Here is a 12060-nt window from a genome sequence, read left to right on the forward strand (position 1 = left end):
ATACATACATACATACATACATACATACATACATACATACATACATACATACATACATACATACATACATACATACATACATACATACATACATACATACATACATACATACATACATACATACATACATACATACATACATACATACATACATACATACATACATACATACATACATACATACATACAGGCGCAGCAAGTATTTTTTTTTTATGATGTAGAAGAAACCAGCTAAATGTCGACAACGATATATATACCAAGGCGGACTGCATTACGTATACGCTCTAAGAGGAAAGCCATGTTAACGAGATTTGAAAAGCCCTTTTTGACGCTCGCTGCGTCGAACAAGGATGCCGTCTCTCAAAATGTAAACATCTAATTTGCTTTTGCCAGGAAAGGCCATATATTCAGAAGTCAAATATTCACCTGAAGCTAAAACACCTTGATGGGGTAAATATGGTTATTTATCCTATAGTAATTGAGCTGTGCACGTGGGTATTATCCGGCTTACTAAACAGTTAACAATCAAAGACTTCACCGACTTATTTCTCATAATTTCGTCAGGTAAAAATTAGCTAGGTTACAAAAAATTGCTCATTACGTCTCTAACAAACATAAAAGGCAAGTAAGAGTGCGGGGGCGCACAGTGGAAGACAAGCATATACTGATTTGCCTTTCGTGAGTACAATCATTGGCGCTGTCATGATTTATTAGCATGGGCTTGACACTACAAGGATGTTTATGGGCTGCGCAGGCTATAATCCTCTTTTAAGGTCATGCGTTTTTATATTTTTACCGTCTAGCGGGTCTTGAAACGCATGCATTCCACTTTAGGACCTGGATTTCTACACAGAACGCTAAATAAAAAAAGCAAATACGGCATTGCACGGAGTTGATCCCTCGATGATGTTTTAAAGAATGCATTCATTGCAATTTCCTTTGCTTATGAGCAGGAGAAGTCACAAATCTTTTGGTTCTGTTCACTGCAATGTTTGGTCCGACTTCGCCTTTTTGAGCTTCCCTTCAAAGCTGTAAAACTGCAATAAGATGCTTGTTAAGTGGGTTTACCTATCTTTTGCACTACATCAGCATTCAGAGAAAAAGGAGGCTTATACGTTATTTTGGGGCGAAAATAATGAAAGTAACATTGCAAGCATGAATTTTTTCGGCAGTGGAGCGTCTAGACACCTGTGTTGTTAGGGAATGGCCACCTTCTTGCATGCACAAACATTATGCTGGAGCTGAACTCCACGAATAATTAAGGTGTAGAAGAATGAAAGTACCGGAGCCCTTAAGAAGCCATAGAGCAGTTTTTACTTGACCGGACTTTACCGGAGTACTGCTATAGTTCTAACGAAGGAGAATGACCTTGAAAGCGTAGGGAGCAGCGAAGAAATAGGGTGAGGTTTCGCTATCACTGCCTGTTTCCATTACGAGCAAATGCAAAAGAATTGTGAGCACGCCTTACTCAGGAGAGAGGCCCCATGAAGGTTCATAGGGTGGTAATACTGCGAGAAATCTTTTGCAAAGATTCCGACATATCCCAATGCGTTTGAATCGTAATGGTCATTAGAATGAATCCCTGCGCTTGAAGCATTAGGGCTGTTTTCGAGGACGACGTGATAAAATATTTTGAGTGTTTCTTAGATGTTTCTTAAGAGCAGAACAGCGAAAGTCTAGCCACCGAAAGCTTAGTTTCGTAGTCATGATGAGTCATGCCTTATCACTGTAGTCATTACCACTCATAGCTAAGCACCTTGCCCATTTCCAATCAGTTGCGGTCATAAGTCGTCGTTTTACATATTGGACGTTTCGTAGTCATGATGAGTTATGCCTAGTCATTGTAGTCATTACCACTCATCGCTAAGCATTTTTACTAAGCATCATTGGGAGATCCAGGATCATGGATCTCTCCCCAACAGAGTTGTCAAGTTGCGCTTGTGTTCATCTTTTTTGCCACCGTGTCATCTGGTTTGCGCACTGTTTTTGAAATCTCGCACTAGCCCTCCAGAGCGTATTATTAAGTTACCTTTCTTCTTCTGTGGGCCCTTTTCAATGTGCTTCTTCAAGACCACTACATGCTTCTGTCTTAATAAGCCATATCGCCATCACGTCTGCGAGGGTACTCGGCTAGTGCATAAGGAAAGGACTCATGCCTCCAGAGTTCCCTGGTTTGTCTGGTTTCACCCGGCCTTCTAGAGGGCAGGTCAAGAGAATGGATACTTCGGTATGAGCTGTGGAGGCCGGTACGGCTACTCTTACGATTGGCTGCAACTGTTATGCTTTGCAGGGGACCCTGGGAGTGTCACTAGACTAAAACTGCTGTCTTTCAGACGGATGGCAGCCCTGACAACAAAATTTCTGTGGCAGAAGACACTTCTTGCGCTGCCCAGAAACGAAGGAAGAAATGAAGACCGCAGTATGGCTCTCCATGTTCTGGGGCATGTCAGCATCCCGGATGACTTCGTTGGTGTCCTAAATAAAGGACCAAAGTTTAGCGTCGAATCCAGAATCCCAGGAAATGAACTACTGTCTATCAGTCGAAGGATTGCCAACAAGGCTGAAGTAGAGGACAAGGAAAGGTGCCTGTTGGACGGCGTTCACAGCCTCATCCGGACGGCCTATGGGCGCAGGCCTGGATCTCCCACCAAAAGAGTTGTCAAGATGCGCTTGTGTTCGTCTTTCTTCCCTCCGTGTTGTCTGGTTTGCGCACCGTGTTTTTCTGAAATCATGCACAATAGACAATACACATGAAGTGAGGAAGAAAGGAAGGCCTGAGCTCAAGGCACGCCTGTGTGCTAAGATGTGCGTTATACGCACACACAGAAAGTACGGTGAAGTATTTATTCCCTTGCATCAAGCAGTGCACGTGGAAATTCTCTTTCAGGCTGTCACTCCATTCCCACAATGGTGTCCAAAAAAATCCATGTATCTTATACAAGGTCGGAGCGTGTGCCGGTTCGACAGGCTTCGACAAAGTCTTGAACAGCAGCCCTGCGGGGTATCTTTGTTCAAAGCGAGCATCCTCGTCAACATCAAAAGGATGTCAGTTCTTACGCAGAAAAGGCATTAGTCGGGCTCCCTGATTTCTACATGAGCAATCTATGTAACTGGCCACTAAGGTCTAGTTGGATTACTTGAATGTCTATATTTGTTAACCATAGTCATCCTGTGTTGTTTTAGGCGCAAAAACGTATGTTTGAAGATCATTGGAAAGTTGCACCACGCTGTTTTAGATGATGTTACCAAAGAAGACTGGCCGCATTTTGACATTTTATTTAATATTTTTAATACCCTGTGACTGTTCATGGTTTTCTCTAGGTGAAGACGTCGGCAAAAAGACGGTGAGTGCCTTAGTGCGTTTATTAAGATGACAAAGCCTTATATTTTGCAATCGTAATAGCACATTGACATGCCCGCATTGTGCGACTTAAGCGCAGGATTAACGTCGTTATAACGCGTAATTCTCGGTCCCTTCTTATTGCAAGGCAAGTAATTTCCAGACCTTTCTTTCTCATTGACTGCTATATTGTGCATTTACAAGACTTAATCTCTGTACCCTAAATTAATCTGCCTAAGGAAAAGGACCTTTCTGTCATAATCATGCGAATAAAAACAGGACACGTAAAAAGTTTCCACGCGATTCTGGTCGCAACGTTACCTTATCAAAGCTCCCTGCTCTGCGTTTATGAGACAGACTTTCAGATTTGTACTGAAATTTGAGGGGATATTAGAAAATTGTTTACGTGTCCTTTATCTTGGTTTTGCGAATCATTTGTGCTTGACATTTAAAATTGTCTGCAAATATTTAAAGCTAGGAAGAAACAAGGAAACAAACGTATTTTTTTTCCTGGTGGAAATAATAAAAAACATGAAATATAAGAGTTATTAATATTATGTAAGATTTAGTGCTAATGAATGAATTAGGCAAGATATATTAAAGAGGTAAAAATGACTTGATTCTTTCATTTTTCCCCTCAACTGTCGCGCTATTATATCAAAGCATGCTTGTCGTAAAGTTTGTTTTCACGATTCGCCAGGCGTAATTGTACGTTATATTATTTGTCTTTTTTGTAACAGTCGTTAATGTTAATTTTGAGGCTTAAAAACCTTCAGTGCTCGCGTGTATTGGTGATCGCGACGATTGGTCTATTTCTAAGCTTTTGATGAGCCAGACTTCCATTTTTATACATGAATATTATAGAAATGTTCACATCTCTAAGATTAAGAGCTAGACATTTTAACGCGTGCTAGTCTGCATTTTGTAAGAGACTGTTGGCATGTGGATTCGACCTTGTTGAATCCAACTCACTGTCGTGGCAAAACCTTGTTCGAACATTTGGGCGAAATACGACGTGTTGAACAGCGGCAAGGGACCGGTGGTGTGCAAATTCTGATGCGTCAAGTATGAGCTACAGAAGCGTCTGCAGAAGCATTTCTTGACCAAGTCACGTCGCAGCTTCACAGCACGCTATGAGGTCCTGTCACGAGCGGTATAATTCCAGTCTGACAGCTTTACCCCCGAATGAGAATAGCTACTGGCGGGAAGCTTTCAAACTTCTCAGGACTGAATTCGTGCTCCGCTGTCAAGTCACTCACGGAGTGGGAAGATTTTTGGAGGCCGAATATAATTCTGTAATGATGCAAGTGGAAGAGAAAATTAGCTGTTTGGACAGCATTTCTTTCTGACAACTTAACGAAAAATGAGAAGTGTTCAACTTTGCTGAACCGATCGAATGTGGAGCGAAAGCATTATCTGCTGGTGACCAAGCGCTCTTCTTCCTCTTCTTGTTATTTTTTGTCTTGTTCTCGGCTCCTTTTTTTGTCGTCCTTTTTCTTCTTGTTCTTCTTTGTCTTCTTCTTGTATTCTTATTCTTTGCCGTTTCTTCTTCTTCTTCTTCTTCTTCTTCTGCTTTTTAGCTACGCCTCTTCACGAAGTAGCTGCTACCACCCGAGGTCTCGCTTTGGGTGTCGTAGTGTTGCTTTCGCAACAATATACGCGGATAGATTGCCATGAAATTTATTGTCGCAACACCCTTCCCAATGTCGTTCAGTGCCACGGAAACAGAGTATATATCATAAGCGTATAGCGGTATATAGCTGGAGACATTTTCATGGTAGTAGAAAACTTGGAAAGCAGAATTTGTTGTCTTGGTGAAATAGAATGCTAGAAATATGAACTGCCAGAAACCATAAGAATTTGTCAGTGCTAGAAACTGTCGCTATTTTGGGATGCTGTGCCCACGCACTTACTTGCTTTTGCGAGACATAATTAAGGTTGTTAAGAGACGTCATTAAAAAAGCAAAATCTGTGATCAAATACGTCAATGATGCTGCCATGGTATATGCTCACTTCGATAAAAAAAGGAGCAAGAATTATACCAGGGAAACGATACCACCCTCAAACTGCATGCTGAAACAAGCTGCATGGGCAGGTATTGCTACGTCTCTTGAAAGTCTTCTAAAATATAGGAAATCTTTGCAAAAACTATGGTTATCAATGAAGTGCTAATGGTGATGCAAACAAAAGACACCTTTTAAGATGAAGACCATATCTGGAAATATTTTCAAAACACTTTTGACATGGTAAACCCAATTGCGCATACTCCCGGGACCGAATCTAAAAAGGCTCGCTTAAGAGACGCTCAATAGTTCTTGCTCAATGCATATACGCAAGTGTAAGGTACTCGACCTAACTCATTCCTTGCAGCGAGCGAGAAAGAACCCGCAAAGTAAATTATGCGTGATAGACGCGAATTCATCTTCCTTTTAGCGCATATGCTATGGCGAAATTACTTGAGAGCGGACGCTATTTAGTTGAGCTGGATGTTGTCTAGCCTTTGATTACACAGAGGAAGATGCGGATAGCCTCGATTTGAACGACAGATAAGCGCTTTCCAGTCTTTTCCTGTACAGGACCCAATCAGGCACCTTCTGCAGAAAAGGTATTGACGAGTCGGCGAATCATATCTCCCCATTCACGTGGTGGTAGGGCTTCTGAGCTTGCAAGCCCCGACTCCAGTTGCATACCGTCTTTTGCGCTTTCCAACCTCCACTGTCGCATCAGAGAGGAACTGGTCAAAGTTCGGCAGTGTTCAAACTTTACACTGTGAGCAGGAATAGCCCCAAGAGATATAGAACACAGAAACTGGTGTTTATTCCTTTTAACGTCGAGCTTAAAAGCTCTAGTTTGGTGAGCAGGGGCGCCGTAAATAAAAGCAGCATCGATTTGGAGTAGCGCAAACAAAAGAATTCTGACCTTGCTTCCATACTTCGTTTTTCCTAGCGTGTTTTTTTTTTTTTTTTTTCGTGTCACATATTGTTCAGTTAGAATTTGCTCCTTCGAATTTAAAGTTATGCGCAGTTTAAATCTGCAATTTGTTTTCTGCAATCAATAATGGGAGAGCAAGGCCTGTCCTCGTTCTTATGTTTTTCTCTTCCTGCTTCGTTCTAGTCGTTTTAATGCGATACAGCTTTAAATAAAATTAAGAAACTTTGGCGCCGCCGTTGTGACCTGAAATCGCGCCCACGGTGCTGGCACGTGATAGCTCGCAGCTGACAACGCTGTACTCAGATTAGACGTTGGGTTGCCTAACGTTACGCCTGGCAGGAGTTACCAACTCAAGCCTCTCCTTTAATTTGGGAGGGTTATGTAACAATCAGCCTGCCAGCAACCTTGAATTTCGAGTCAGATAGTTTAGTTTACCTCTAGGCCACGCGGGTATGTTCATATGGCTTGGCTAAACCGGGCCTTATATGTCAGGTGCTAGAAAACACTGTCGCGTCATCATATCCTTCAAGGCGGAGCTTAAGTGGATCCAAAATTTTTTTATAATTACTTTCAAATGCTTTTTTAAATATTCATTTTTTCACTAAATAAACGACGTCACCAGAAGTATAGGGCACCGTTCTCTGTGCTTTTTTTCTTCTCTGTGGATCCATGCTTACTCTTATGGGGAATTTTTCTTGTTTCATTTAAATTTTAATGAACAGTTCAAACTACCATATTTTCTTCTAAATCAATGACTCGGAAAAACGTTTTGGACAGATTTCTGTATATTTAATAAACATTCTAGTCCTTTGACGTCAGCCGCTCTTTTTTTTAATTTTGACACATTGAGTAGTTCAAAGCTTATAACTTCTTTCTCAAGCTTATGTCATGCGGAAAAAAAAAATTGGCCCTTTTTGCGTGCGCTCTGCTTGTTAACTTATTCTTTTTCCGTCGAGTTTCTCAGATGGTTTAAAGTTCATCGGATTATTCAGTTAATTACTGACGTGGCAAGAAATGTGGGCGACGGTTTTGAGTTCGCTTCTTCCTAGATTGTTGTTATCCGGTCATGTTGAATTTCAGTTCTATTGTCGTCGACCACATTTTGTATGCATTTGAGCTGCATCACGTTGTTTCTTGAATATTTGTCAGTAAAGCAATATTTACCCTAACGGTATTTAGAAATCTCAAAATGGAGAGCATGATCTAGACATAATAGTGATTCCTGTTGAGCATGTGATGATAATCATTCTAATGCCAAGAAAAAAAAGTGTTCTGAGTAATGAGCGCACGTTTGTAATTGATGCTGCCAACCACAATTTAGCCAACAATACCATCATCTTCTGCAGTGGGCGACCCTATGTGCTTTCTATAAGGAAAGACATTGAATTTATTAATTCTTGTAAAATGCTAAAATAATTTATTTTTTATTTATTTATTTATTGATACTGCAATCCCAGTGTTAGGATTTTAGCAGGGTGGGAATACAAACTATGCAGTTTAACAAAACAGGTAAAAATAAACAATAATTAAAGTGCAAGTTGAAACTCTTCTGCACAATTAGGAATAAAACCAAACATACACAACACAGCAGTGAAATAACAAATTCAATGAAAAGAAACTACGTGATATGTTGCGAGAACAACGTCAATGATGGCTGCAGCACTTCATTGTTAGTGAGGTTATTCCAATCGGAAATAGTTCGTGGAAGGAATGAGTGTTTAAAGCAGTTATTTCGAACGCGAAAAGGAGTTAACGTTAGCTGGTGTCGTTGTCGGGTTGCGTATCCCGACGAAAAAACAAGTAAATCGGCGAGTTCTGATCTGTAGTGTCTTTTAATTAATTGGTACAGAATTTTAAGTCATGCACAACGATTTCGCTCAGTTATTGTCGGAAGGCAAGCTTAAATTAAAAGGTGTGTTACTGATGTCAGCTGGTCCTTGTCTAGAAATAAATTTCGTTTCTCATTATAGGTGACATTTTGTTATACGAGACTGATCAGGTGTGCCGTCGACGACCTAAAAAATTGCCCTTAATTATTGTTATGTGCAGCCACATTTCGTATGCAAAACCAAACATTTACGGTAGACTTCTCCTGAAGGCCAGAAAGTGGGCCTGTCCTTGTTCGCAACGCGGACACATCTGCTAAGGATACAAAGTGACCACGCTATCTTATTCCAGACGGATTTAATAGCAAGCCAGGGTTACCCCGTGGAAGAGCACTACGTCGTGACCGAAGACTTGTACGTCCTCAAGATGCAGCGAATACCAGCTGGACGGAACGAGGCACCACATCGGTTCAATGGACGAAAGCCGGTCGTGCTTTTAAATAGCGGTGTGCAAGCCTGCAGCGCGGACTTTGTGGTGAACATGCCGCACCAAAGCCTGGGTGAGAGAAAAACAAGCGTGGCTTCGCTTTCCATACGTGTCACTATCGGCATTAGAGTGCACCGCTAAGGACAACCAGCGTTCGCCTGTTGCTCAGTGTCACAGGGTAGGCCTAGCACTGGGTTTTAAAGGTGCATTGGTATTGTACGCCTTTTTACCAGGAGCAGACAGTGAGTAGAGGGAGAGAGAAAGTATTACCACCCTCACCTGGGCTAGAAAGCTAGAACGCCTTATATCCTATACCAATGTTCTGCAGTCTCAATTTTTTTATCATGAGCGACGGCGATAGTCAACGATGTTTTTTTCAATGAGAAAGCATTACTTCGCAATGTCTACAGATTTCTGTCCGCAGACCGCGTCCGCACACCGCGTCCGCACACCACGTTCGCAGATCGCGTCCGCAAAATCGTGTCCGCAGCAGCTGTGAGTAATTGAGAAGTGTTAGAAATAATGAGTGATGTCAGTCGATAGATGGTGACGGAATGTTGTGTCCGAAAAAATAATTAGGCAAATAAGTTTATCAGGTAATTAGAGGCAAAAATTGTAAAAGTAAAGGCGAAAATGGTCTTATTAGCCAATGGCTTGGCGCCAAACTTGAATGTATCAAATGCTAAAATAGATAATTAAGTCGGTCAATTAGGGTGACATCAATATGTATCAAATACTAAATAATTAATTAAATTAGTCAATTAAGGTGACGTCAAGGATAGGACGTCACGCAACCTGAAGTCGAGCCAAAAAGGGGCATAGGAAGGAATTGGCCTGCAATATGAAGGCACCAAAGACTAAAATGGGTAAACAAGAAGGGAATTAATGTGACGTAGAGATTGTGACGTCACGCAACAGAAAGCAGAGCCGAAAAAGGACATAGGAAGCTATTGGCGCGCAATTTGTAAGTACCAAAGATTAAAATGGGTAAACAAGAAGTGAATTAAGCAACTGGAAGCAACCAAAAGCAGCATCCGTGCTTTCGCATTACTCCAATGCAGATTCTGCAGTGCTCTTTAATTTTTTCTGAGAGTTTTCACGCTGATCTTGATATATGTCTCACTAGACGTCTTTGGCAAGCAGAAAACACTATGATAACAGATCCCCTACCCTTTCGTTTGCGTAAGTGGCTGTTAGCTCCCTTTATATATCTCATAACGAAAACCTTCCTTTTCTCCACATTTTTCGTTTTCAGATTAGCTTAACCAGGGCTTCGAATCTGGCGGTCTTGACTTCACATGTAGGGCAATAGGGTTATCACACAACTCCCATCCTTCCGTTTCATCACGTTGTAGGTGACGTTGGCGGGTTCACAGGACGTTTGACGTCCGCCTCCACAGAGAATGGGTGCTTTGTCGAACACTGAAGTGTAGGCAGATCAATGAAGGGAAATGAGGGTGCTCGTTAGAATACATGAAGGAAAGTAGCCAACAGTCGGCGAGGCCAAGGAAAGCGTTGGGGATGGTACTTTATGTCATTTTTCTAATATTTACTTGGATAATCACAGAAATTAGAAATGTAATCTGTTTAGGGGAAATATAATTAAACACAAAGTAGAAGAAAAACAACGTGCCGATAGTGGGAACCGAAACCACGACCTCCGAATATCGGGTCCGGTGCTCTTCCAACTGAGCTACATCGGCCGCTGTCCCCCCTGCTACTTGCTTGGGTATTTATCTTGTCTGTATACGAACCTTGAGAGTGTTCACCAGCGCCACGACGTGGAACGTCCTTTGTTACCGCCAGCATCACGTAGAACGTGATCAAGATCGAGGGCGAAAGCTGTGCTAGAACCCTCTAACGCTACCTATGGCTTTAAGACTGCCAGAACCGAGACCCTCGTAAGCTACAAGCAGATCAATTAAGGGGGAATGAGGGTGCTCGTTATAATACGTGAAGGAAAGAAGCCAACAGTCGGCGAGGACAAGGAAAGCGTTGGGGATGGTACTTTATGTCTTTTTTTTTAATGTTTACTTGGATAATCACAGAAATTAGTAATGTAATCTGTTTAGGGGAAATATAATTAAACACAAAGTAGAAGAAAAGACAACGTGCCGATGGTGGGAACCGAACCAACGACCTCACGTTGTTTTTTCTTCTACTTTGTGTTTAATTATCTTTCCCCTAAGCAGATTACATTACTAATTTATGTGACTATCCAAGTAAACATTAAAAAAAAAAGACACAAAGTACCATTCCGAACGCTTTCATTGGCCTCGCCGATTGTTGGCTTCTGAAGCATAGGTTACACGTGACAAATATTTAAGAAGTAGAAAGGCATCGCCGTAGCTGAGCCCGTAGAGCACCGGACGCTCAATTCGGAGGTCGTGGGTTTGGATGCCACCGGCGTCATGTCGTTTTTATTTCTTCTTTTTTTTCTAACCAATTATATTCGGGATTAATTATTAACTCTCATTCATTAACATACAAATAATGCTTGCTCATATTTTCGGAAGCAAAGTATTCTATTGTAACACTATTTTCAGCCTTCATTCTCGCAGATCACGGTTTCGACGTGTGGTTGGGAAACGCTAGGGGAACCAAGTATTCCGATCATCTCATCTTGAAAAAAACGGGCCGAAGGTTTTGGGCTTTCAGGTAAGTGAGTAAAATATAACGCGAAACTTTTCATGCAACATATCGCACGCAGCAGTGTAGATGTGATACCTTTTCTTTATACCGCCCCTTATGATCTGCTCTTTACTTTTATATTTCAGTCTATTTGCAACGCATGGCTAGCAAGACAGCCCGATGAGAGTTCATGTTAAAGTCATACCGTTACAGTAGTTCTGGAGGTGTCAGCGTCGTCAGCGTTATATCTGCGACAGCCTTGTTAGCATTGTGAGCGAAATATCGCGGGCAGAGTTCTGACAGGCGGTAACTGGCAGGTGTTATGTCCACGCATTGATTGGTTGTTGGATTGTGTGACGTCACAAGACCACATGACGTGGCTGAGGCGATGCCAACTCAGGCTTCTAATTTGACATGCGGGGAGGATGAGATGGGAATCGTGTGTGATTGAGTAGGAAGCGCTACTCCTAGGCCATGCAGACACGTCCGTAAGGATTTATAAAAAGGGGCTCTATAGGTATCTATATCAGGTGGTTTTTCACACTTTCGTTAGCTATTTTCCATTCCCCTGCCTGTCCTTTCCCTCCGCCGCCTGCACTGCCCATCTGACTCGCTGCCTAGGGCCCCTACCTTCATAATACCTTCGGCACCTTCGGGTCATCTAAACCCGGCTGTGGTGTTCTTGAGGTTCGCAGAGTCAAGGATGAGTTAAATAACAGCAAATCTTGTCTAACCATGCTTAATCGAGTTTCCGTTCTCTAAACTAGCTTTTCTGTATGAGTCTAACCTGGTTTTGTAACTCAGCATATTAAAGCATAACACACTTTTCGTTTGTATAACCGGGC

The 12060-nt window shown here is 41.9% G+C and overlaps 1 protein-coding gene across 1 annotated transcript in view; it reads left to right on the top strand.

Moving 5' to 3' along the window:
* The first annotated feature begins 2152 nt into the window (after window positions 1-2152).
* The window catches only part of LOC146208491 (gastric triacylglycerol lipase-like), a 41835-nt gene continuing 31927 nt past the window's right edge, over window positions 2153-12060 (top strand). Inside the window, exons 1-3 of the mRNA XM_084578669.1 lie at window positions 2153-2171; window positions 8370-8657; window positions 11131-11242. Coding sequence (XP_084434795.1) covers window positions 2153-2171; window positions 8370-8657; window positions 11131-11242 — 419 coding nt within the window. The remainder of the gene's footprint in view (window positions 2172-8369; window positions 8658-11130; window positions 11243-12060) is intronic.

Source organism: Amblyomma maculatum, chromosome 1 (genome assembly GCF_055883805.1).
Source record: "Amblyomma maculatum isolate TAMU_Amacu chromosome 1, ASM5588380v1, whole genome shotgun sequence".
NCBI classification, from domain to species: domain Eukaryota; kingdom Metazoa; phylum Arthropoda; class Arachnida; order Ixodida; family Ixodidae; genus Amblyomma; species Amblyomma maculatum.